We start from the raw sequence: 27,821 nt of genomic DNA, 5'->3' as shown, positions 1-27,821 counted from the left end.
TGTATACAAAAGGGTTTACTTTACCCTTAAAATACATGTGAGGCTCACACAAATTATTAACTTTACCCAAAAAAAATTGAACCAAACATAGGAAGGGATTTAGATTCTCATTCCCACATTTACTTTACCCTATACCAAACACCCCCTTATATGTATACTAGATACAAGCAAACTAGTTTGTTATTGTCATATAAATTTTAAATAAATAAATAATATTATATATAAAAGAATGACATAAACATATTAAATGAAAAATTAAACAAAAATATTGTTTATGATTATTTTTAAAAAGTATATATACAATATGATAACTTTTTTTAAACATAAATGATAATTTTTTTAATAAAAATAAAAATTATAAATTATATATTATTATTATAATGATATTTTATAATATTTAAATTTATATTAATGTAAGTATTAAATATTTGGTCTTGTATTGAATATTATTATAATAATAATATTTTATAATATTTAAATTTACATTAAAAATTAAAATTATATATTATTATTATTATAATAATATTTTATATTAATATAATTATTAAATATTTTATATTATATATTATTATAATAATGATATTTTATAACATTTTAATTTATATTAATATAGTTAATAAATATTTATTTTAATTAATTTTAAAGGTATATTCTTTTAAATAGTTAGAATATTCGGTTATATAGAATATATATATATTTATATATTATTTTTTTTGGATCATACAATGTTTTGATTGATGCAAAGTTTAGTACTCAAATGCAGCCAAAATAGGTACCATGATATATACCTCCTGTGCTATTACTATTTCATTTTCTTTGGGACGGCTAATAAGCATAAAGGTTCATGCATAAGAGCCATAAAAGCTGGTTTCTTGTTTCCATCATCAGCTTGAAGTGTGCATAAGAGCCACAAAAGCTAGTTTCTTGTTTCCATCATCAGCTTGAAGTGTATAGTCATCTTTTGCTTTTGAATAAAAAGCATGAAACGTGAAATTACTTTGATAAAAATCAACCAGTGGGAAAGACAATAAAGGAAAATAGGAGTATTATAGGAGACATGGTAATAATTCTTGCATGGTTTCTTGGCCTATTTTTCCTGTTAGCTCTTGGAAAGGTGTATCACAAACTATGGTGGACTCCGACTCGCATACAGTACTTGATGGCTTCAAGAGGAATCAGAGGCCCTTCTTACAGATTCGTTCAGGGTAATGCCAAAGAGATGTGGATTATGAGGGAGGAAGCAATGAGAACACCTATGGGTTTATCACACAACATATACCATAAAGTTCAACCTAACTTTCACTCCTGGTTTAAACTGTATGGTAAGATATCTCATTAATTACGGTCCTTAAAATCTTGTTCAGAAGACAAAACTTTTCAGACAATTTCTTTTTCCATGCCAGGGAAGAATTTTCTGCAATGGCTTGGTACTCAACCTCAGATAGTCATATCAGAACTAGAGTTGATCAAAGAGGTACTTAACAATAAAAATAGAGCTTATCCCAAAGCTAGAGTTGAAGGCTATATCAAGAAGCTGTTCGGAGATGGGCTTGCTACAACTGAGGGTGAAAAATGGGCAAAATTGCGGAAACTGGCAAATTATGCCTTCCATGGAGAGAGCTTGAAAGTGAGCATTTATTAGTGCTTTACAGCTAATTCTACATTGATATATTGTTGGGTAGGTAATTTCTTGATGTTTTATCAACTTGCAGGGTATGGTTCCTGCAATGATCTCTAGTGTTGAGATATTGCTTGAAAGGTGGAAACACTATGAAGGAAAAGAGATTGAGGTGTTTGAAGAATTTAGGTTGTTGACTTCAGAAGTAATATCAAAAACAGCATTTGGAAGCAGTTACATTCAAGGAAAGAAAATCTTTGATATGTTGAGGAGATTGACCTCAATAGCAACTGCAAATTTTTTCAAAGTCAGACTTCCTGTCATGAGGTGGATATTTATTCTTGATAAGTATAGAGTTTGAAAAATAACCCTTGTCTTAACAACTCAACTAGTAATTCATTCATGTTGCAGCATGTTCTTCAAGACAAAAGACGAAATTGAATCAGAGATGCTTGAGAAAGAAATAATTAACAGCATAAAGGAGATGGTTAGCAAAAGAGAAGAGAAGGTAATGATAGGAGAAGAAGATAGCTATGGAAGTGATCTTCTAGGTGGACTAATAAAGGCTTACCATGATACCAATGAAACACAGAGGATTTCAATGGAAGATCTGATTGATGAATGCAGGACATTTTATTTTGCTGGACACGAAACCCTCAATAGCTTGCTTGCGTGGACGATGTTCCTTCTAGCAATGAATACAGATTGGCAAGAGGAAGTAAGAAAGGAGGTGCTCAACTTACTTGGCCAACAAAATCCAAATCCAGAAAGCATTGCCAAACTAAAAGCAGTAAGCCACACAAGCTCAAAAAAGAACATCCAGATTCCATGTCATCAAGAATTTTATGTGATTTGAGTACAAATTCTAAGATATTCTTACTGTTTTACATGTATGCAGATGAGCCTGGTGATTAATGAGTCTTTGAGATTATATACTCCTGTGATTGGCTTTTCAAGAAAAGTAGAAAGGGAACAAAGACTGGGAGATCTTATTGTTCCTGCTAATATGGATATCTTCATATCAAATCTTGCACTTCACCATGACCCTCAAATATGGGGAGAAGATGCACATAAGTTTAATCCAGAAAGATTCTCAGAAGGGATTGCTAAAGCTACCAATAACAACCCTGCAGCATTTCTCCCTTTTGGAATGGGGCCTCGAGTCTGTGTGGGCATGAACTTTGCTCTCATTGAAGCAAAGATTGCTCTTTCGATGATTTTACAACGTTACAGTTTCACTCTTTCCCCGGCCTATGTTCATTCCCCTTATCAGATTATCACACTTCATGCGCAGCAAGGAGTTCAAGTAATGCTGCATCCACTATCAGTCTAGACTTGGTTCCCTTGAAAACACTCGCTCCATGCCAGACACTACTTGAGCCTGTGATTATATGTGTAACTACATAAAATATATGATAAATTTATATATATGTTGAGATTAAAAATGCAAAAGAAATTAACACACACACACAAAATAAATAAAAAATCTGGTTTGTTTTATCTTTTTATTACTTTTGAAATAGGTGACTAAAATTGAAGATTTTTTTTCTACTAAAAAGTCTTTAAATTGCACTTTTATACTTGATGCAGTGCTAATATAATTAATTACTCTAGAACAAAATTGTGTTTGCTAACCATGTGGAGGGTAGATAAATATTAAAATTACAAAAACAATAAGAAGTATATGATTTCCTAAGCTATAAAAAGGTTTATTACTAATTAACTTGGCAATTTGGTAATATTTGGTCCTAAAAAATTCTTGACAAAACATTAGATTGAGGGATCTGACTTCATTACTGATGAGTGATATTGATGACTGGGATGATTTTCCTAATTTGCAAAATAAAATAAAATCTTACTTCGTTAAAAAAAAATCTAAAAAGGTCAATATACTTCTAGCTAAGTACTAACAGAATCTTACTGAAAGAATGTCTTGACCTCTTTAATAAATGTATTATGGGTAACTATAACTTTATTTTGTGTTTTTGCCGGAAAATATTTTTGTAAACTTAACTATGTGCAGTTACTCGTAGGGTCATAAGTACCTAGTATTTAAATTTTATTGTTATTAAGAGCAGTCACAATGGAAGAGTTAAAATACCTTAAACTTTAAAATGTAGCTAAAAAAGATTAAAATAAGCTTCCAATGATTAATGTAAATCATGAGCTAAAATATCTAAAGACAATCTTGATATGTAAAAATATTTACATCCTTAGGTGTTAGTGATATGTAAAAATAATTTAATATTTTTTTACCCACTTTTAGTGACTATTGCATTTATGTTTATTATAAATATATTATTTAAATAATATAAAGAAAAATATAGAGAGAATGTTTTTTTTTTGGTAAAAGTATCTACTTCTCTTAGCAACCGTTGATACTCACTCTAAAACATCTGTTAATTACTCATTCAGTATACATGTGTCACCTCCTCATTTGTCTAACTAATAAATATTTTTAAAATTTAATTAAATTAAAAATATAAAATCATATAAATTAATTTTGATGATAAAAAATTATTAGTAAAATTAAATAAACTAATTTGAACTTAAAATATATTAATTAGAATTTTGAAACTTAAAACTAAACATAATTAAAACAAAATCAATATTTAAAAAAGAAAAAGAAACAAACAAACTAAAGGAAGAAATGTTCTTCTTCTTCTTCCTCCGGTTGCAGGTCTTCCCCTCCGACGACTAGCTCTGACAATGACGATCCAGAAAATCCGAACTTGAGCCCCTTCTCTTACAAGCTCGGTGCAACCTCTCTGCTATACCCAATCCAAGCTCAGCCTCTTCCCCTCCGAGTGACCATGGTAGATCTGAACACAACTATGGTGGATCTGAGTACAACCATGGCAGATCTGGGTGGGCGAAAACCAAAGGAGAGCTCGACTCAAGCATATAAAAAATGGGTGAGTTTTTGAACCTTGGTTTGTTCTTATGGGTTTATGGGTTTAGGTTTGAGATTGATTTTTTTGAATATAGTGTAGAAAAAATATAATTTATATAATACTTAAATAAATGCAATATGATAACTACTATATACATAAATATTATAATTATAAATAATACAATATAAATAATTTATAATATATATCAATATAATATTATAATTATAAATAATACAATATAAATAACTTATAATATATATAACAATATTATAATTATAAATAACTTATAATATAAATAGCAATTATAATTCATTTACATAATAATTATAAAGAACAAAACTAAAAGCCGAGGCCTGTGTAATACACAATTTCCTTAAAAAAGATTCGCCGCCTTTATGAGGTTTCGACGTCTGTCTCCCAGGGTACAACGGTGAACGACAAGTAACTCAATTACTTCGCCTAACCAAATATACCCGAACTCTATCACACTAGAACAGATCTAAGAACTCTAAAGAGTAGAAAGGAAAAAACAATATTGAAAATATATATATCTCACTCTTCAAAGGAAGACAAATATATATAAGTATAAGTTTTTGGTGTAAAAGAAACTAAGACCTATGATCTCTATATATAGGCTATTCTTGAGAGGCATAACCACTCACAAAAAATGTGGGACAAACCCCAATTGTTTTTTCATTCAAAAATATCCAACAATCCCCCCACATGAATGAAAAAACTGACTCAAGAATAACCAACAAAAGAAATAGACCTAGGTGATAGAGTTCAACGGTAGAAACCTGCATAGGATAGGTAGGTGTTACCCTTTAAACCTTCCCTTGTGTAAGTATATTTACTTTACTGGCTGATCAGTAGACGCAATGTCTTTGAACTGTTCTGCCGTTTGTGTAAACGATGATATACCACACACAGGAATCTTTCCTGACATATATTGGTTCTCAAGATTATGTTCGTTTTGGCCCTGAACATTTCCCTGGTTCTGCAAGAGATATTCTAGGAATTGAGCCCTTATTCAATCCATATAGAAGCGGCCCATCTTCTCTCTCACATAGGTGATTTTCTTAATTAAGAGTAACTCGCATTACTCTACTCGACATTTCGACGCATAAGAAATCATTAAAAACATAGCTTAACCTTTTCCTTACGGTTATCACTGTTTCATCATAGGAATGGACAATGAGGATAACCCCCACAGTGATCCAACATAGTCTTTACAGTTTTAGTTGTCCCTTTGAACCTAGATCTTGGGATCTCCAGTCAACTAGGTGGGGTGTCTACTGTATTGACTTTATTCATTCATGGGCTTTAGACCCATCCCCTCGATGATTTTTCAACCAACTCTCTATTTAACCCTTTGGTTAGCGGATCCGCAATATTATCCTTTGACTTCACATAGTCAATAGAGATAACTCCAGTTGAGAGTAGTTGTTTGATGGTATTGTGTCTACGACGAATATGTCTAGACTTACCATTATACATATTATTATGTGCCCTACCAATTGCAGATTGACTATCGCAATGTAAGCCAATAGCCGGCACTGGTTTAGGCCATTTTGGAATATCTTCTAAAAATTGACGAAGCCATTCAGCTTCTTCGCCACACTTGTCTAAGGCAATAAACTCATATTCCATCGTGGATCTAGCTATTACCGTTTGTTTAGAAGATTTTCATGATACAGCTGCACCACCGAGTGTAAACACATATCCACTCGTAGACTTTGAGTCTCTCATATCAGATATCCAATTAGCATCACAATACCCTTCATGTACTGCTGGATATTTAGTATAGTGCAGCCCATAGCTACGAGTAAATCGCAAGTACCTAAGTACTTTTGTTATTCCTTTCCAGTGGTCAGACCCTGGATTACTCGTGTATCTACTCAGTTTACTAACTGCGTAGGCTATATCAGGTCTTGTATAACTCATTAAGTACATTAGACTTCCAATAATTCTAGAGTACTCTACCTGAGAGACACTCTCCCCTTTGTTCTTGAACAAATATAGACTCGAATCTATAGAGGTTCTAGATACACCAGAATCTTCTTTGTTGAATTTCTCAAGAATTTTGTCCACATAATGTGACTGACTTAGAATGATCTTATCAGATGTCCTTGAGATTTGAATCCCCAAAATGACATCTGCAAGACCCATATCTTTCATGTCAAATTTCGAGTTCAACATACTCTTGATAGATTTGATCATCTTATCACTGCTTCCAACAATGATGAGCATGTCATCTACGTAAAGACACAAAATGACATAGTCATTATCTGTTTCTTTAACATAAATACATTTATCGCATTCATTGTTTTTGAAGCCATTTGCTAACATAGTTTGGTCAAATTTCTCATGCCATTGTTTTGGTGCTTTCTTTAAACCATATAAAGATTTCACCAATTTGCATACTTTTCTTTCTTTTCCTGGGGAGGAAAAACTCTCAGGTTGTTCCATATAAATTTCTTCATTTAAATCCCCATTTAGAAAAGCAGTTTTCACATCCATTTGATGTACTTCAAGATTGCGTAACGCAGCAATAGCAAGTATCATCCTAATGGAATTTATTCTCGTCACAGGAGAATAAGTGTCAAAGTAATCAAGGCCTTCACGCTGCTTATAACCTTTAATTACAAGTCGTGCCCTGTACTTATCAATTGAACCATCAAATTTCATTTTCCTTTTGAAAATTCATTTGGCCCCTAAAGGCTTACATCCTGGAGGAAGATCTACTAACTCCCAGGTGTGATTTTGAAGTATGGATTCAATCTCACTATTAATAGCCTCTTTCCATAAAGAGCCTTCAGTGGAGTTCACAGCTTCATCAAAGCTTTGAGGTTCACCTTCTAGCAAATAGGTCAGAAAATCTGGACCAAAAGATTTTTCTGTTCTAATTCTTTTGCTACGTCTAGGTTCATCCTCACATTCTTGACTTTGATCCTGACTATTTTCAGCAATAGTCTCATGTGTTCGTTTCAACGAACTTGAATCCTCTTTTGATCTAAGAGGAAATACGTGTTCAAAGAACGACGCATTTCTGGATTCCATTATCGTGTTTTTGTGTATGTTAGATATTTTAGACTCATACACCAAAACCTATACGCACTACTCTTATGTGCATAACCAATGAAAATGCAATCAATAGTCTTTGGACCTATTTTTACCATTTTTGGTAAAGGTACAGCCACTTTGGCAAGACACCCCCACACTCTTAAGTATTTGAAGGAAGGTTTCGTTCCTTTCCATAACTCGTAAGGGGTCTTATCTTCTTTCTTTTTGGGTATCTTATTTAAAAGATAATTAGCTGATAAGATAGCTTCTCCCCACATGTTCTGAGGCAATCCAGAACTAATCAACATCGCATTCATCATCTCTTTCAATGTACGATTTTTCCGTTCAGCAACACCATTTTGCTGAGGTGAATAAGGTGCAGTGGTTTCATGGATGATTCCATTTTTTGCACAGAATTCACGAAATGGTGATTCATACTCACCACCTCGATCACTTCTCAACATCTTAATCTTTTTGTTTAGTTGAATCTCAACTTCGGTCTTATAGAGAACAAATTTCTCTATAGCCTCGTCTTTGCTTTTTAGCAAATACACATAGCAATATTTTGTACTATCATCGACAAAAGTAATAAAATACTTATTGCCTCCCCTTGTTTGAACAAATTTTAAATCACATACATCGCTATGGATTAAATTTAGGTGTTCATTATTCCTTTCAATCGTTTTGAAGGAAGACCTTGTTAGTTTTGCCTCAACACAGGTTTCACACTTATGATTTGAATCAATGTGGAATTTTGGTATGTGATTCAAGTTAATTAATCTCCGTAGAGTATCATAATTAACATGTCCTAGTCTACCATGCCAAACATTGGAAGACTCAAGCAAGTAAATAGAAGAGTTATTAACTTTATTGATAATTGGTTTAACAACCATTACACTAAGTTTAAACAACCCATCAGTTACATAACCCCTTCCCACATACATTCCACTTTTGGACAGAACAACTTTGTCTGACTCAAATACAATTCGGAATCCGTGTTTGTTCAACAGTGAACCAGACACTAGGTTTTTCCGGATCTCTGGTACGTACAGTACGTTGTTCAGAGTCAGCTCCTTTCCAGAAGTCATTTTTAGGATCACACTTCCTTGACCCGCAATTTTAGATGTGGCAGAATTTCCCATGAAAATCTTCTCGCGCATTATCTACCTGTTCAAAAGATTTGAACAGACTCTTGTCTGAGCATACATGCTGAGTGGCACCAGTATCAATCCACCACTCCATTGGGTTGGAATTGACCAGGTTTATGTCAGACACCATGACTGATAGATTTATTAAATCAAACTTAAAGAAAATTCTTAGGTTAGCCTGGAAGGGTAAAAAACCCAACCATTCGTGGTCTAGCCTCTCGTGGAATATTTCTTTGAGTATTTATCCAGCCTCAAATATCTCTACTAGATAATTTCCAAAGAATACTAGAAGAAGGGTCTAGCCCCTGCCTCAGCAGTCTAGTTTCTTTGAAAATATTCAGTTCCCAGAACTTCTCTAGTGAGATTTAAGTTCAAACGAACTTTTTGCAATAACAATATCTTTCAATATATAGATATAGAAATATCACTGATAGATATATTATAAAATATATCTAACATTAAAATATTATATTTAAACAATAATCTGTTTTAAGATTCTAGGAAAAACATAACTTATATAATACTTGAATAAACGCAATATGATAAATACAATATTTATATCTACTAAATTAAAGATACATAAATATTATAATTATAAATAATACAATATAAATAACTTATAATATATATAACAATATTATAATTATAAATAATATAATATAAATAACTTATAATATAAATAACAATTATAATTCATTTACACAATAATTATAAAGAACAAAATTAAAAGCCGAGGCCTGTGTAACACACAATTTCCTTAAAAAAGATTCGCCGCCTCTATGAGGTTTCGACGTCTATCTCCCAGGATACAACGGTGAATGACAAGTAACTCAATTACTTCGCCGAACCAAATATACACGAACTCTATCACACTAGAACAGATCTAAGAACTCTAAAGAGTAGAAAGGAAAAAACAATATTGAAAATATATATATCTCACTCTTCAAAGGAAGACAAATATATATAAGTATAAGTTTTTGGTGTAAAAGAAACTAAGACCTATGATCTCTATACATAGGCTATTCTTGAGAGGCATAACCACTCACAAAAAATGTGGGACAAACCCCAATTGTTTTTTCATTCAAAAATATCCAACATATAGGTTTATTCTCTTCTACCTATCTGGGTTTGGAATTGAAGCTTGGGCAACAACCAGGGGTTGGGACTTGGTTTGTGGGTGTTGATAGCGGCCAGGGTCAAGATCTGGGTTCGGAACTACTTCGTGGATGGTTGACGACGGCAAGGGATCGAACTTGGAGTCAGAAATGGATAATATGCAGGGATCAAACTCAAAATTTCTGGGTATTTTTAGTTGACGGTCAATGATGATGATACCTGTTGATGCGGTTCTTCGCCAACAGGTAATTAAGAAAAGAAGAGAAAGAGATTAGTGTTCAGGTTGAACCGAAATAGATAAATGATCTTAGAAATGAAATTGTGACTCAAAATACATTTTTTGAGTGGTTCAAAGGTTAAAATCCTTCTACTCCACTAGTCAGTATTATTGCTATATACTGGATATTTAATTACAGGGTATTTCTTACAATATATCATCCAACCTCTTATAACTCCCAGGGTCTCCATATTTATAGGAGAAGGCACCTGGGAGTTGGTAAGAAGATCATCCCGTGACCTTCTTACCTATCATGTCAACTCTGTGACATTCATGATTAATTCCTAAACCTAACACATAAGTGTGGTCAAATCAATAGGTAAGGGGATAATGGGCCGCACGGCCCAAACCAGTCGTGGGTGTCTGAATACGCACGTTCCTGCTGTGTGTCCGAGAAGTCAGGGGTATATCAGACACGTGATGTCTGATATATGCACGTTTACCTTGCGTGATTGACTTTATAAAAGGTCACAGCCTTCAACTCCAGCTCGTACCACGAGCTGGATGCTTCCCTCGACCTGTGGTATTCAGAGCCCAGGCTCAGTCCTTAAGCAATCTTGGCGAACCCTTAGGTTACCTCGAGCTAAGGAGATAGGACCTTACGATGGCAGCTCCGGTCTTGGGGATGTTCACATGGTAGTCGTGATTAGGCCGTATCTCAGCTCGCTAAACAGCCCGTGGGAGAATCAGGGCGTACATCTGCCCCCAAGCCCCTGCTCGTGGTATACGACGTCGTGTAGGGCCACAGTAGGGGCTTTTAGGCTTCCCCCTGAACTCTTCATATTCCACATTCTACGCAGGCGCCGAATACGTGGAACATCGTGGTTGGTGACGGTACGTCTTCCGAGAACCGCATTTAATGGCCTAGCCTATGCCCAGCCGTCATTTCGTATTTCGAGCGGAGGGCCTTGGATCCCACATCAAGGCAATCCAACGACCCTCTTCACGTGACCCTTCATGCATATAAAAAGGGGTGGCCACCTTACGCACGGGCCACCCGTTCATTTGAAATTTTTCAGAAATTTTCCTCTTCTTCTCTCTTCATCTTCAAGAGAAAAAACCCTCTTCTTCCCGACCGCCATTCCTAACGTTCAAGAAGTTCAGGCGCAAAGACTCCTTCGAAGCCTTGGAACCAACTGCTCTGACGAAGCTCCAACCCAGGCGATATCCTCATCCACTTCCCAGCCAAACACTCTGTAAGTCTCCTGACTGTGCATGTTTAGAAATTATTTTTTACTGTAGTTTAGGTAAATATTTACTGTAGCCACATGCAAGGGTTTGTTGGGTTTTGTGGGAATGAAGGGTGAAAGTGTTTTAGGTTAGGGTATCTTTGCAGTAGAAAACCGTTTAGGAGCATGGTTTACAGGATGCCTTTTCTGGGGAAAATTTCTGGGTAGGATTTTTGGTATGCTGGTTTAGAGTATTCGGTATTTTTGGGTGCAAAACCGGGTAGCTTAGGGGACACGCTTCACATTCGGTTTTGCCTTATTGCTTACTGAAATTTTCCTTCCAAGGCAAATTCTATCCTGACCCTCCTAACACACGAATTCCGAGTAATCGGGGATTTTTTGGGAGCACAGGCGCGTGTTCTTAGAACCGCGTGGTCTCACTCTCCACGGGCTGGGCTTACCTCAGCTTGTGTCAAAGAAACACATTCAGATTCTCTTCCACCTTAGGTCACCTTTTTCTAAAATTTCTTCTTTTTGTTCGCTAGGCGACCAGATGGGACCCAAGAAGAATGCTCCCAAGAAGCCTGTAGGAAGCTCGTCCTCCCGTCAAGACAAAGGAAATGAGGTGATGGCCGAATCCCCAATCCCCAACTTCGGGCCAACGGTGGAATAAGAGCTCGAGGTAGCTCCTGACGCGTTCTTTGAGGCAGAGAGGATCGTTTCAAAGATCACTGACCAGGCGAGGGTCAACAAAATATTCCTCTCCCATAACATCGGGCTAAGGAGAGGATCCGTGGTTGCCCGACCTCCCGCATAGGGCGAGCGGAGCTGCGCGCTGCTTGATGAGGCATTCTCGGCCTGGAGCGACGAGCATTTTAAGGCGAGGGCCTTCCTCGCGTTGGATCAGTATTTCGCTGATTTCCTCAATTACGTGAGGTTGCCCCCATTCCAGCTCCCCTCAACTCTTATCGGCTGTTGGCGGGGTTAAGATATTTATTTTTGAAACAGGAGTGGGAGGTTCCCACTCCTGCAGATATTTTGTACTTTTTCTGCCTCAAGGCCAGCCCGGAGCAACGGGGGCGAGGCGACGGGTTTTATTACTTAACTCGGTTCCCCAACACAGCTGCGATCATCGAGCTACCCAGCCACCCCCAACGACTTCAAAGATCAATTCTTTATGTCGACGGGGTTCCGAAACTGCGAGCTCCACTACTTCAATCGTCCCCGTAAGTGCTTTTCAACCTTAGCTCGTAAGTTAAGTATCGTTTAGCTCCTCCTGTATACCTTTCTGACTTAGATTAATCCTGCAGCTATCTTCACGAGGACAGAGAAATCTGTGACCCTCGGGGCCCAGTACGAGACACTGGTGGGCTTGCCCCCCAGTGAAAAGGATTACCGTGTGCTCGTGACAGACGAGATAATGGTGGCCTATAAGCTGATCTTCCCAAATCAGACTCTGAACCTAAGGAGGCTCCAAGCGCTTCCCCCAGCTCGCGATACTAGGCCTACCATCGTGGAGGGGGTCGCGGGGGACGAAGATGAGGAGGACGAGGTTCCCCTCATGAGGAACAGGAAGCGGGCATTGGAGGTCGCCCAGAGAACGGACGAGGAGAGGATCCGGTCCGGAGCAGCCGCGGGTCCTTCTGGCCAAGGTAACCCTTACATGTTTAGGAATTTAGATAGGGCCATTGCCGACCCCTGGCTAACTAGGTTCAATCCCAGACAGCTCGTCCAACGTCACCAAAGTGATCTGGACCTGGATACAACCCTGCTTCACTGTGTCGACCAGCTCGTGCTGGATTACCAAGATAGCCGACCTAGGGGTACCGTAGTCGTAGATAACACCCTAGCCTTTAGGTCGATCCTATTTGAGGAGTATGGGACCAACCTTCGGTCATGGCCATCACTCCAGAGGGGTGCCGTAGCTCCAAGACTTAGGCAATATGTAGAAGAATCTAGCCCGGAACCAGAGTTGGATCCAGAACTTGTGCCAGCTCGGGAAATAATCGACTTAGATTCTCTCGCAGGAGCTCCGGGGCCGATGGTCGTAACCATAGGTTCTTCTTCTAGCTCGGGGGGTAGGATCCCTTTTAGTATGTATATATATATACTTGAATTTCTCTTTTTTCCCCCTTTGTTTTTGTTTTTGAATGGCTGTTAACTTGTGTACTAACCATATCTTTGTTTTGACAGAAGAGATGTCTCAGCCCAGAGGGAGTCTTCGGGCTGCGTTCGCCGGGGGGAATCCCTCAGCTGGGGCCTCTGGGCCCAAAATGAAGAAGCCCCAGACTTTAAAGAAAACCGCCGGGACCCCGACCAAGTCTCCTGCAAAGGAGAAAGAGCCGCCTCCCGCCGCTCAGGTCGTGGGAACTGTTCCTCCTGCCGCAGGGGGGAGCAGCATGCCCCCACCCCCTCCGCGAGCTCCGGCCCTCGTCCGGGACACACGGGTGGAGCCCGGGACTTCGGCAATTTCAACCTCCGAGGTGCGCATCCCGGTTGATCCCCAGGACCTGGAGAAGATTCCAGAGGCCTTCCGGGGGACGGTGTATGAGTCGGCGAACTACGCCGTCAGCCACATATACAAGTTCAACGAGAAGGAGCTCAGGGCCATCGAAACCAAGAGCCTGGTGGGCGTGCTGGAGTCTTCACTGGGCATGGCCCTAACGGTAAGCTAACCTCAACCTTCTATGGTTTTTGACTATCATGCCTTGCCCTGTTTTTTCTTTCTCCCTTCTTTTTTTTTTTTCTAAGGCATGTGTCTCTCCGCTTTCGTAGAGCGTCATTGCCCTTCATTAGAGCATAGCCAGGACCAAGGCCCAGCTCGAGGAGATGAGGAGCGAGCACCAGGCGGTTGTGGCCAACCACCAGACCTCCTTGCAGGCGGCTACGGACGCTCTAGCGGCTGCGCAGGCCGAGTTGAAAGAGGCCCGTCCCAAGCTACAAGAGCTCGAGACCACCAAAGCCGCCCTCGCTGCCTCGCGGGCCGACCTAGACACTGCGAAGGCCGAGGCCAAGGCCGTCCTGGAGGCCGAGCAGGCAACTTCAGGCACCGCCATGGAGGACATGTTCTACCATTGCTGGGCCTATAATCAAGACGCCGACTTCTCCTTCCTGGCAGCGGACGTCTGGGAGCCCTTGCTGGAGAAGTTCAAAGCTCGCCTCTAGAAAGAAGCACCTTCCGAGGCCGGGGAAGTCTCTGGCACAGCTGAGCAGGGCGAGACGGCGACCTCCAAGGGGCCAACAGGTGGAACCTAGGGCCTTTCCATTCTGCCCCCACTCTTTCATTCTTATTATTATTATTTTTTTTTTGTAACCTTTTCATGAGGTGTTCCCACCTCGAGACAATTAATTTTTACCTTTGAATTGATTAACTCCCTTTTGCCTCTACACATTTTAGTTACAATTTTTTCAAAAACTTAGTTCGCGTTAACTTTTATCAATATCCCGTGCTCTTTAGGAAGAGCAACGATCAATAGATTTAAATCAACTTCTAAGTTTTTTGACCTGGTCATATCCAGGAACTTAATTTGAAAATTTAGTTCGTGTTAATTTTTATCAATATCTCGTGCTCTTTAGGAAGAACAACGATCAATAGATTTAAATCAACTTCTAAGTTTTATGACCTGGTTGTATCCAAGAACTTAATTTGAAAACTTAGTTCGTGTTAACTTTTATCAATATCTCGTGCTTTTTAAGAAAAGCAACAATCAATCAATTTAAGTCAACTTCTAAGTTTTATGAGGCGACCTGGTTAAATCCAGGATAGGACTTAGTTCGCGTTGATCCTTATCAATATCTCGCGTTTTTTAAGAAAAACAACGATCAATCGATATGAATCAACTTCTAAGTCATTAAGTTAACCTGGTTATATCCAGGTACCATATGCCCCCCAAGTAACTGGGAAAGAGTCTTTCGTGGTTACTTTAGATTACACTTGAAAACATGTACAAACATAAACAAAAAGTAAATTCTCATTGCTTAATACATAAAAAATGGCCTTTCAGGCCTTACAAGTGAATCATTGATAATATCTCTTCAAATGGATGGCGTTCCAAGTTCGTGGGACTGCCCCTCCATCTAGCCGAGCTAATTTATAAGTTCCTTCTCTAATGACCTCGATGACTTGATATGGCCCTTCCCAGTTCGGTCCCAAGACTCCATCTTTGGGATCCTTACTGGCCAGGAAAACTCTCCGAAGGACCAGGTCGCCAACGTTAAAGGCGCGATTTTTGACTTTTTAGTTGAAATAGCGAGTGATCTTCTGCTGATAATGGGCGAGCTGGAGTTGCGAATCCTCTCACCTTTCATCAACCAAGTCAAGGGAAGCGCAAAGTAGTTTGTCGTTGCGGTCTTGGTCATATGACTGGACCCTATGCGAAAGCACCTTAATCTCCACAGGGAGGACTACCTCACTCCCAAAGGTCAAGGAAAAAGGAGTATGACCCGTAGGAGTCCGATGCGAGGTCCGGTATGCCCAGAGAACCTGGGGGAGCTGTTCTGGCCAGACTCCCTTCGCCTCGTCTAGTTTCTTCTTGAGGCTCGCCTTTAACGTCTTGTTGACAGCCTTGACCTGGCCATTCGCCTGAGGATAGGCCACAGAGGAGAAACTTTTCACAATTCCGTACCTCTCACAAAACTCGGTGAACAGGTCGCTGTCGAACTGAGTCCCATTGTCGGAAACGATCTTCTTGGGCAGCTCGAATCGACAGATAATGCTCTTAACCACGAAGTCCAGGACTTTTTTGGAAGTTATCGTTGCCAAAGGTTCTACCTCAGCCCACTTCGTAAAGTAGTCGATGGCCACCATGGTGTAACGGACCCCGCCTTTTCCAGTAGGGAGGGCGCCAACCAAGTCGATCCCCCAAACTGCAAACGGCCATGGGGAAGAGAGCTTCTTCAGCTCGACTGGGGGAGCTCGGGCAACTGTGGCGAATCGCTGGCACTTGTCACACTTCTTCACGTATGAGATCGAGTCTTTGGACAGAGTTGGCCAGTAATAACCTTGCCTCAGGACCTTTAAGGCCAAGCTTTGCCCCCCAGTGTGATCTCCGCAAAAACCCTCATGCACCTCCTGTAGGATGGCCTGTGCTTCGCCTGGAAGAACACATCGTAGGAGAGGTAGGGAGTGTCCACGTCGGTATAACACCCCGTCTACTACCGTATACTGGGCAGCTTGATACAGCACCCACCGTGCATCATTACGTCCTTCAGGTAGCTTTCCCTCGGTGAGATACTCAAGGATGGGGGTCATCCAGGTCGACCTGGCGTCGATCATCTCGACCTCCGTCCTGACTTCTTCTATACTTGGTTTCTCCAAGAATTCTACTGGCACTAACCCCAAGGTCTCCGTCTCCCTAGAGGTGGCGAGCTTGGCAAGAGCATCTGCGTTGGCGTTCTGCTCCCGAGGTATCTGCTCGATCGAGCCTCGCCCAAACGCGGACAGCTCAACTTTTACCTTTGCTAGGTAGGCAGCCATCTTGGGTCCTCATGCTTGATACTCGCCTAGAACTTGGTTTACCACGAGCTGGGAGTCACTGAAGCACTGGACGGAGCTCGCCCTCAGCTCCTGGGCTATCCTTAGTCCGGCCAGGAAAGCTTCGTACTCGGCCTCGTTGTTGGAGGCCTTGAATCCGAACCTCAGCACCGAGTGGAATCTACGTCCTTTAGGGGATATCAAAATAATTCCAGCTCCAGGGCCGTTCTCATAGGATGAACCATCCACGAATATCTTCCACGATGCCTAGGGCGAGGTGACCTGGGGTGAGTCTTCTGCAGGATCCTCCCGGAATCCTGTGCACTCGGCTACAAAATCGGCCAGGGCCTGACTCTTTATAGCAGTTCGCGGAGTGTACAGAATCTCGAACTGGCTGAGTTCGATTGCCCACTTTAACAAGCGTCCCGATGCTTCAGGTTTTTGCAAAACCTGCCTTAAAGGCTGATCGGTCATGACGTGTATTGAGTGGGACTGGAAGTACGGCCTGAGCTTTCGCGAGGCCGTGATAAGGCAGAACGCCAATTTCTCCATCAACGGTTACCGGGATTCAGCTCCGAGAAATCTCTTGCTGATGTAATAGACTGGCTTCTGAATCCGGTCTTCTTCCCGGACTAATACGGCACTAGCTGCATCCTCTGTGACAGCTAGATAGAGTAAAAGAGGCTCTCTTGCTTTTGGTTTGGATAGTACGGGTGGCTCGGCCAGATGTGCCTTCAGATCGAGGAAAGCGCTTTCGCACTCTTCTGTCCATTCGAACTTCTTATTTCCTCGGAGTAGGTTGTAGAATGGCAAACACTTATCGGTGGACTTCGAAATAAACCGGTTGAGGGCTGCCACCCTTCCTGTCAGACCTTGGACATCTTTGCGTGACCTGGGTGAGGGAAGCTCGAGCAATGATCTGATCTTGTCAAGGTTCACCTCGATCCCCCGGGTATTGACGATGAAACCCAGGAATTTTCCCGATGCGACTCCAAAAGTGCACTTTTGTGGATTTAGCCTCATGCCATACTCCCGTAGTATCTTGAAGCATTCCCCCAGGTCGGAAACATGGTTATCGGCAGTATTTGACTTGACTAGCATGTCATCAACGTACACTTCCATGTTTTTTCCGATCTGGTCTGCAAACATTCTATTCACTAACCTTTGATACGTAGCTCCGGCGTTCTTCAACCCGAAGGGCATGACCTTGTAACAATAAACGTTAGTCGGGGTCATGAAACTGGTGTGCTCCTAGTCCGCCGGATTCATGGCGATCTGATTGTAGCCTGAGTACGCGTCCATAAAGGACATGAGCTCGTGCCCCGCCGTGGCATCCACCAACTGGTCAATCCTTGGCAATGGAAAACAATCCTTGGGGCAGGCTTTATTCAGGTCGGAGAAGTCGATGCAGGTTCGCCATTTCCCGTTGGGCTTCAGGACCAGCACGGGGTTGTCGACCCAAATCGTAAACTTGGCTTCACGGATAAAGCCGCATTTTTTGAGCCGGGCTATCTCTTCCTCTAAGGCTTCAGCCCGGGTTGTTCCTAGGCGTCTCTGCTTCTGGGACTTTGCAGGAACGCTTTTATCCAGATGAAGTGTGTGCATGATGACACTCAGGCTGATTCCCACCATGTCCTCGTGTGACCACGCAAACACATCCAGGTTATCCCGCAGAAATCTGATCAGCTCCGCCTTCCTCTCGCTGCAGAGGTTTTTTCCGAGCTTGACCATCCGTGATGGGTTCTGCGGATCAATGTTTACTTCCTCGAGCTCCTCAATAGCTTGGAGCTCGGATCTATCCTCGCCTATTCGGGGGTCAATATCCTCACTTAAGACGATATTTTCCCCTTCGGAACTTTGAGGTTTTTCAATCTCAGGACCAGCCAAGGGGTCCCGAGATTCCTCTTCACCACTTTGGATGGCCATTGCCAGCTGCCCGGGTTTCGATTTTCCCTTCATGGAAATGCTGTAGCATTCCCTGCAGCGAGCTGATCGCCACGGACAGTGCATGTTCCCGTGGAGGTAGGAAACTTCATCGCGAGGTGGCGAATGGACGTGGCGGCCTCAAAGGCTATGAGCGTGGGCCGTCCCAAAATTGCGTTGTACGCAGCGGAGCAGTCGATGACCACGAACTCGAGGAGTTTGGAGACTGTTCGAGATTCTTCCCCCAGGGTGTTCACCAGCTCGATAGACCTTATAGCCGTTGATCCTTCTCCCGAAAAACCATATAGCATCATGGAGGTCGCCTTCAGCTCGGCGACAGTCAAACCCATCTTCTCTAACGTGGACCGGAATAGGAGGTTCACTGAGCTCCCATTGTCGACCAGCACCCTCCTAACCCTCCGATTAGCGAGCTGAACTGCTACGACCAAAGGGTCATTGTGCGGGAACTGGACATGGCCCGCATCTTCTTCTGTAAAAATGATCGGCTGCTTCTCCAATCGCTGCTGCTTTGGCAGGCGCTGCTCTGGGATGAACTCTACTCCATTATGCGCCTTGAGTTTGTTCACGTACCTCTTCTGGGCACCCCTGCTCATGCTAGCCATATGCGGACCTCCAGAGATAGTGGATCTCTCCCCTCCTATCACGGGAGGAGGGACGTCCTGATCTACCCGAGACCCGGGCTGACTGGCCGGGACTTCTGGAGCAGGTCGACTTGTTGGAACCATGTTCCGTGCGTACTGGGCCAAGGGGCCGGCTCGGATGAGAGTCTCGATCTCATCTTTCAAATGCCTACAATCATCAGTATTGTGGCCAACATCGTTGTGAAAACGGCAAAACTTGGAGGTGTCTCTCTTCCCCTTTTGGTGCTTCAACGGCTCCGGCCTCTTCCAGGGGAGGCGAGTAGAGTTAGCTAGGAAGATATTCTCCCTAGACTGGGTGAGCTCAGTATAAGTCGCGTAGATGGGCTTGAACTTGTCCACGGACTTATTCTTCTTTGGGCCATGCTGGCTGTTTTCGCCATTCCCCTTTCTTTTGCCTCCGGCGAGCTGGTTGTTCTGTGTGACGTTTTGGGTCGCTGCCACGACCTCCGTCCCTACTCTAGTGGGCTGATCAGGGACCTGGCTGGTTCCTGCAGCTGAGGCTTCGACTTCCTCCAAGTTGATCCATTCTTGGGCTCTGTTGAGGAATTCGTTAACCAAGCTAACTCCCTTTCTTTGTATATCTTTCCAGAGTTCCCCTCCGACGAGGATTCCAGTTCTCATGGCCATGAGCTTGGAGCTATCATCCGCGTCTCTGGCCCGAGCAGCGACGTTTGCAAATCTGCTCAGGTAGGCCTTCAGAGTTTCGCCGGGCTGCTGCCTCACGTTAGCCAGAGAGTCGGCCTGGACGCGAGCAGCCTGGGAGGCTCGGAATGCCCTTTTGAAGTCAGCCGAGAAAGTTTTCCAGGAGCTGATTGACTATCTTTTGTCTTGCTTGAACCACTGCCTGGCTGGTCCAGTCAGTGTGGAAGGAAAGATTAAACACCTCAGCTCAGGGCCAATGTTGTGGCCCATCATCAGGGTGTTGAACATCCCCAGATGATCTGACGGATCTCCGTCTCCATTGAATTTAGACAGGTGCAGCATACGGAAACCAGGTGGGTAAGCCGTTGCTGCTATGCTGGGGGCGAAGAGCTCCATCTCGTCCCCTGAATCATATTCATCTTTTTCTTTCTCCGACAGGAGCTTCCTCATCAGCTCCTCCATCTGGGCCAAGCGCCCGAGGGTTTGGTCCTGATTTCCTTGGTTATTCCGGGGCTGTTCAATAGCTCCGGATCCATTGTACATATTTGGTGGGTTATTGCCCCTCCTATCTTGAGATAGGTTATTTGGGGCATTCCCTCTGTTACGTACTTCGGACAGGGCTCCCCCTGAGCGAGCATGGTTGTTTCCTCCTGCTGGCTCCCCTCTATGAGAGTTAAGGCGATCTCGCAGGTCGCCCCCCTGGGTGGCCTGTGGACTTTGTGCCGAGCTCAAACGCTGACGCAAGTCTCCGCCCGAAAGGTCACTCCGGCGACTGCCAGTCCAATAGCTCCTGCTAGAGAGGTCGGAGCTCGCCTTTGGTGGTGAGGATCTGGGCTTTCTCTCGGCGCCCTGCTACGTCGGGAAGGTCTGGCTGATGGCGGGTTTCTCCTGCTACTTCCATAGGCTGGAATATCTCGGAAGGGCCGAGGAGGAGATGGATATCTGATTGGAGACGGAGGATGCCTGACCGGAGAGACGATCCTAGTTCCGTCAAGATGGATCAAATTAGGTGGGGGCCTTTCGGCCCTGCCAACCTGCGGGTCCCGCGCCTGGCGGTCTGGACAAGGCGCAGGATGACTGTTGGGGACGGGCCGACGCTGCAATCCCTCCCCGGACCTCCTTCTGGAATTTCCTCGAGCTCTCCTGGGCGCGCTCGAGGCTGGTTGGGAGCTAGGAGTCGAAGTCCTGACCGAACGGCTGTACTGCTGTTGTTCGGCTCTAGGCATTTCTCCGAAGTTTGCCTCTCGACGGTGCGACGAGGGAGTGGAGTTGGCTGTCGGAAGTCTGTCCGCGCGGCTATGCCTGGACCGATTACCCCGGCGGGACTTAGGAGCCTCGCCTTGCCTCTCTCCGACGTTAACGTCGGTTGTGAGAGGGGGTAGTCGGGCCAGCACATCCTTGATTTGCTGATTAGCTATTGCTAGCTGGCTCCTCAGCTGAGCATTCTTCATTTCCATCGCAGTGTAATAACATGGGTTTGGATTAGGTGGCTGGGGCACCGAACTTCCAGTGTCATCTTGGCCCGCCGGCTATTTTCCTAGCCGCCGTTGGACTTCAGGAATTTGTTCGTCGGGGATGGCGACATGATGAGCCTCCTGCCCATCATGTTGTTCCGTCTCGTTACCGTGTCTGGATCGAGTAGTCACCATAGTTGGATGTTTGCGGCCGCACTAATCTGACTTGCTCTCAATGAAAGCACCAAACTGTTGACGCGGTTCTTCGCCAACAGGTAATTAAGAAAAGAAGAGAAAGGGATTAGTGCTCAGGTTGTACCGAAATAGATAAATGATCTTAGAAATGAAATGGTGACTCAAAATACGTTTTTTGAGTGGTTCAAAGGTTAAAATCCTTCTACTCCACTAGTCAATATTATTGCTATATACTGGATATTTAATTACAGGGTATTTCTTACAATATATCATCCAACCTCTTATAACTCCCAGGGTCTCCATATTTATAGGAGAAGGCACCTGGGAGTTGGTAAGAAGGTCATCCCTTGACCTTCTTACCTATCATGTCAACTCTATGACATTCATGATTAATTCATAAACCTGACACATAAGTGTGGTCAAATCAATAGGTAAGGGGATAATGGGCCGCACGGCCCAAACCAGTCGTGGGTGTCTGAATACGCACGTTCCTGCTCATGTCCGAGAAGTCAGGGGTATATCAGACACGTGATGTCTGATATATGCACGTTTACCTTGCGTGATTGACTTTATAAAAGGTCACAGCCTTCAACTCCAGCTCGTACCACGAGCTGGATGCTTCCCTCGACCTGTGGTCTTCAGAGCCCAGGCTCAGTCCTTAAGCAATCTTGGCGAACCCTTAGGTTACCTCGAGCTAAGGAGGTAGGACCTTACGATGGCAACTCCGGTCTTGGGGATGTTCACGTGGTAGTCGTGATTATGCCGTATCTCAGCTCGCTAATCAGCCCGTGGGAGAATCAGGGCGTACAATACCCAATTAAGTTTTTGGTGCTTCAATGGAAGCTTATTAAAATTATAAAATATTTATTTTTTCAATTTTTTTGTATAAAACCATTTTCTTTCAAAAAAATTTATATTAATTTATTAACTAAACACATTTTAATTTGATTTTTTAGTTTTTTATTTTGTTCAGATACGTTTTAAAACCTTTTAATTTAATTTAGTTTTTAAAGATTTTAGTAAATTTTTTAATTCTTTTAAAATTAAAATATATTTTGTATTAGTTAAAAATATTGGAAAAATCTCTTGTCCGGACCTCAAAAACGTCCCATACCGTGTGGACTTTTTTAAGAATGTCATTGGTGGCTTTTAGTGATGACCAGCTATTTTATGGTGCACATACGTGTATTGTATTTTTTTTTGTGTCAGATATTTTGGGATTGTTTGACATTGTTTTTTATTTTTTATTTTTAAAGTTGTGTTCTCATAAATAAAAACAGAAAACAGTTTTTGTAGTTCTTAAAAAACAAGAGGTGTTTGGTTAATGTTTTCTAAAACAATTAGTTTTATTTGAAAGAAAAAATGATGAAAAATAAGTGAAAAAGTAAATATAGAAAATTTGAAGAAATAGAATTTGAGAAGAGAGAAATTGATGGATGCAAGAAAAAATGAAAGAGAAGGTGATGAGAAAGAAAGTGAGTAGAGAGAGGAAATGGCAAGAGAGAAAAAAATGATGATAGAGAAAATGAAGATATATTAAGTGATGAGAGAGAAAGCGAGAATATAGTAAATGATGAAAGAGAAAATGATACATAATAAATTATGCAAGATAGAAAGTGGGAAAAGAGAAAGTAAAGAAAAGAGAGAAAAAAATGATGATAGAGAAAATGAAGATATATTAAGTGATGAGAGAGAAAACGAAGATATAGTAAATGATGATAGAGAAAATAATAACATAATAAATTATACAAGATAGAAAGTGAAGAAAGAGAGAGAAAGTGATAAATGAGAAAATGAGTTTATTGAAAATGAAGAGACAAACTAATAATAGAGAAAATAATATGACAATAAATAATATTTAATAATAATAATTAAAAAAATAATTTAGGATAAAAATAATAGAAAAAAAAAAATTGAGATCAACGTAAACTCAAAATTTTTAAGCCAATACTCCCAACTTTTTTTTAAAAAAAAGTCCTGTCTTTTATTTTTTATTTTTCTTGTGTAGTCTACATCTTCTTTCTTTTTTCCTTTTTGTCCCCGGTGAAGAGAAGACCGAAGAAGAGAAAGGTGTATCTATGGAATGAAGTTTATTTCTTGTAATTTTTGAGGTTATGTAAAGCTTCTGGGTTAATTATCAACTATATTGATATGTATTTTTTCTTTTCCTGATTCAGTTGTTGATAGTTTTAGTTGTCGTGGAATGAAATTTTGGGATAAGGGTACATGGGTATCTATGAAATGATGTGTATTTCCAGTCATTTTTGAGTTTATGGAAGCTATTGTGTGGTTACTAATTGTATCTTATTGTTTCATTCCTTCATTCCTCCTTAAATTCCAGATCCAGACAACCATGATTGGCAATCACACAGTAAACGCGTTTCTGTTATTTTGAGGGAGGGAGGAGATAATCAATTCTATTAGAGTTTCAAACATTCATAGGATACAGCAATACTGGAATCTTCTTCTCAACTTGTTTGTTGTATTCAGTATTATTCATTAAGGTTTAACAGTTTAACATAACATTATATTCATCAAGAGGCAAGCCAAACAAAGGCACATGACAAAATATGGTAAAGGGTTTTTCCAAGATTTATTCTAGACCAATAAAAAACACTCCGTAAACAAGTCACCCGGCACCAACAAAGACTATGATCTAAGGTGACTGATTTTATAAGAGAGAAAAAGAAAACTGACTAAGGACTATAGTGATTTAGAAATAAATAATAATAAAAAAAATCTCAATAATAAAGGAAGTGTTAAAAAAATTCTTTTAAACCAAAGCTGAAGAACTAAAGCTAAAGAAAAACATGCCAAAACTAAGTTAAAAAATCAAGACTATAAAGTGAATACCAGACCAATAATCAACCTCTGGCAACAATCTACAAAAAAGAGGAAATGAAATCAAAAGATTTTAGATAGGTAGCATTGTTCCTATATTTGGTCCAAGCTTAGGCGGTGTCATGGAGTGATGAAATGGATCAGTAAGGGAGAATAATTTTGACACAATGAACACCATTGATCTCCAACGCAAATCCCGGTGCCCTCTTTGTATGTTCCGACGAGTATTTGTAACATTTGCTGGCGGTGTACTTAAATTCTCCGAACGACGATCGTCGTTGTTCTTCACAGAAGAAGAAGATGATGAAGAGAATCGTTTCCATCAAATTCAATTCTTCTTTTATTTTTAAACTTTGGGACTTTCTTCCTTCTGGAACAAATTTGTACAGAGATAAGAAACTCTCTCTCTAACAAACCCTAAATTCAAATTTAAAAGTATAGAAACAAGAAATCATTTGTTGTGTTCGTGTACACTGTAACTAATCCATGTATACCAATCATAACCAATGTAAATATCTCCTACAATAAAAATGGCCCTCACTAGTGAGGCCTTTTTAAGGTTCCACAACATAAGTCTCTAAATATATTTTTTCATTAATTTATTTTTAAAAAATATTATGAAATGAACAGTTATATGTTTGCTAAATCAGCAGTGAACTGATTTTTTAGAGTGGATACGAAAGAATGCTAACAAAATCGACTTTGGATACTTTTGCTATATTGGCTATTTAATCACAATAAAATTTAAATATTGGTACTTTATGCCACCATTTACCTTTCTTTTTATCATGAGTTACTTATAAATTACTAAGGCAGTACATTAGAATATTTACGGGGCCTAACGCTTCACTCATATTGAAGGTTTTTTTTTCTTCCTTTTAAGTCTTATAAATAATTAAATAATTAAAAATATTAAAAGAAATAAACATTAACAGAATAGAAATGAAACTCCTTAACCATTTTTTTTTCTAATTTTGCTAAGATTAGTCAAGTATAAAATGACATATTACTTGTCCATTTATAAACATGATTATTTTGAAAAAAAATATATTTTTATTTCAATAATTAATGTTCCAATTAAATTATTATAATATTTTTTTGTAATTCTTTTATTAGATTTTGACAACAACAAAAAAAATCAATTTTTTAGTCGACCCTAGATATTAAACAAGTGAATTTGATATTAAAATGTCTTTATATATTTATCTTTTTGAGGAAAGAAAAATCGATCATTTTTAATTTCCTTTTTTTTTTTTGGCAAATACTGTTATATAATTTCAACATATACGGTAACTACAAAATTAAAATTAATAAATATAAAAAAGAACCATTTTTCTTGAAAGGAAACTTGATGAGAGACAGAAAGTCCTAAATATCCTTCTTTTTATATATAGCACAAGTTGCTTCATAAAATTTCCCGTACACATTCTTGCTTCGCTTGCATGCGAAGACTATCTCTTTCTCTTCAGCACACTTTCTCAGAAGAAGCTACCTGTTCTGTTTGGTTTGCCAGAAAATTTTACTCTCTCTCATATCTAGGGTTAAGTTTTCCAACTTTCTTCGTCTCTTCTTTCATTACAAAAAAATGATGCATTCTGCCGTAGTACCCAGTCGTTCACAAATGATTTCTTTGAAATCAAGAGTTAGCACAGCTCAGAAGATGAAAATACTTCAGGAACCGCAGATGGTTTCATTCAAATACTTGCCAAACCCTACATTAACCAAGTCGCAACTGCCGCTTCGTTGTTGTTCCCGTGACTTCTCTCACTTAAAGCCTCCTTCTCCATACTCACGCAAAAGAAACTTCAGCACTCGTGCGCTGGCGACTCTTGTACGCCCTGAAATTACCATCGCTGAAAGAATCATGACTGTCTTCACTACCCCTGGTACTCTTGGTGGCGAAGGTAATGGACTCGGAGGAAACAATGGGGGTGATATTGGCGGCGGCGGTGGAGGTGATGAAGATAACGGCGACGACGACGAAGACGACGATAGCGATGATGATGAAAAAGACGACGATGAATACATCGATGATGACGGTGGCGTTAATGGGGGTTTATTTCGGAAGCGAGTTTTAGTTCCGGAAGTGTTTGATGGAAAGACTATAAATGCGATCTTGAGTGATTGGAAAAAGACGATGGAACATTTACCATTAGGGTTGCAGCAAGCTTGTGAGATGGGAATATTGAGTTCAGCCAAATTAACGAGGTTCCTCTGGTTCAACACGCGTCCCTCGTTTACTCGGCTTTTCGCCCGCCATCTTCCACTAAATTTGTCCCTTGATTTTGCCGGAATGATTATGGCGGACCCGGCATTGCCGTATAAGCTCTTTTATGAGGCTGTTTTCTCTTTTGGGTGGTCTGTTTGGCTTGACATCAAGGAGTATCGTATGGTAGAGCGAAAGACGTTCAGACGTGAATGGCATTTGGTGCTTACCAATGCTGTCACAAACGCAGCTTGTAATGCCTTTGTGGTTTGGTCTTTGGCTCCTCGTGATGGGCTTATCAATTTGCCAAGGCTCCCGAGAAACGTCTACAATGTATTTGAGAAGAACCAAATACTTGGGAAATTTGGTTTGGACAAAAGGGTATCTTCGTTTTTTCGAAAAGTCGTTGTTTTCTTCGCTCTCGGCTCTGCTTCGAAATTGTCTGCCCAAATTCTGAGATTGGCAGCTCAGTCTTCTAATCAAGGAAAAGAGAAGAGAATATCAATAAGGAAATTTTCCCATTTAGGTAAAGAAGCATTTGCAGCTGGGCTCTCTATGGGGTTAGTTTCGAACATTCGTCATCAGTTGATGTGTGGTGTTGATAGAGGCTTGGACTTTTACTTTGATGTGCCAAAAGCTACGGTAGCTTTTGGGTTAGCAATGAGGTTTGTAAATGTGGCCATTGGAACTAAAGAATTGAGTTGGATTAGGTCTGAGGATATGGACAACTTTTCATCTACTCACTCCTTATTGTCCCCAGCGGAAGATGCTAATGGGTTTGATTTTCAAACTGCTGTTTCAACGGGGTTTGGCATTGTTGATAACTTTACTAAGACACAATCTGCTCCTCAGACCAAGAAAAGAGTGATAAGGAAGAAGATTGAAGCAAATTTATGTTAGTTGGCAGTTATGTTCCCTTTTTGGGGGTATGTTATTGAACAGGGGATTTGAATGGGTATATTTTGGTGGGCTTGTGAATCTGTTGCTTTTTTGTTTTTTCATTTTTTACTGAAGCCAGAAACGACTCTACTTTTGTTTTAAATATATTTGTAGTAAAATGGCAGTATTAGTTAATGTGTTCTGTCATTTATTAGTTTTATTTATATTTTGGGTTTTGTAAAAGCTTTTGGATGGCTAATA

At 40.7% G+C, this 27,821-nt stretch overlaps 2 protein-coding genes across 2 annotated transcripts; both read left to right on the top strand.

Annotated features, from left to right (window-relative positions):
* Positions 1–751: 751 nt before the first annotated feature.
* LOC133822876 (cytochrome P450 CYP749A22-like) lies at positions 752–3,126 on the top strand. Its single transcript, XM_062255337.1, has 5 exons — positions 752–1,322; positions 1,404–1,627; positions 1,713–1,945; positions 2,030–2,408; positions 2,517–3,126. The coding sequence occupies exons 1-5, from the start codon at positions 1,058–1,060 to the stop codon at positions 2,949–2,951; spliced, it is 1,536 nt and encodes a 511-aa protein (XP_062111321.1). The 5' UTR covers positions 752–1,057; the 3' UTR covers positions 2,952–3,126.
* Positions 3,127–26,096: 22,970 nt separating this feature from the next.
* On the top strand, positions 26,097–27,581 carry LOC133824477 (uncharacterized). Its single transcript, XM_062257362.1, has one exon. The coding sequence runs from the start codon at positions 26,097–26,099 to the stop codon at positions 27,579–27,581; it is 1,485 nt and encodes a 494-aa protein (XP_062113346.1).
* The last annotated feature ends 240 nt before the right edge of the window (positions 27,582–27,821 follow it).

The sequence above is a fragment of the Humulus lupulus genome, chromosome 3 (assembly GCF_963169125.1).
Source record: "Humulus lupulus chromosome 3, drHumLupu1.1, whole genome shotgun sequence".
In the NCBI taxonomy this organism is placed as follows: Eukaryota; Viridiplantae; Streptophyta; class Magnoliopsida; order Rosales; family Cannabaceae; genus Humulus; species Humulus lupulus.
This window is presented reverse-complemented; position numbering and strand designations above follow the sequence as displayed.

Coding starts and splice junctions, on each gene's coding strand:
- LOC133822876 (XM_062255337.1), top strand. CDS start 1,058: ATGGTAATAATTCTTGCATGGTTTCTTGGCCTATTTTTCCTGTTAGCT. Junction 1,628..1,712: donor TCCATGGAGAGAGCTTGAAA/GTGAGCATTTAT, acceptor ATCAACTTGCAG/GGTATGGTTCCTGCAATGAT. Junction 2,409..2,516: donor GCATTGCCAAACTAAAAGCA/GTAAGCCACACA, acceptor ACATGTATGCAG/ATGAGCCTGGTGATTAATGA.
- LOC133824477 (XM_062257362.1), top strand. CDS start 26,097: ATGATTTCTTTGAAATCAAGAGTTAGCACAGCTCAGAAGATGAAAATA.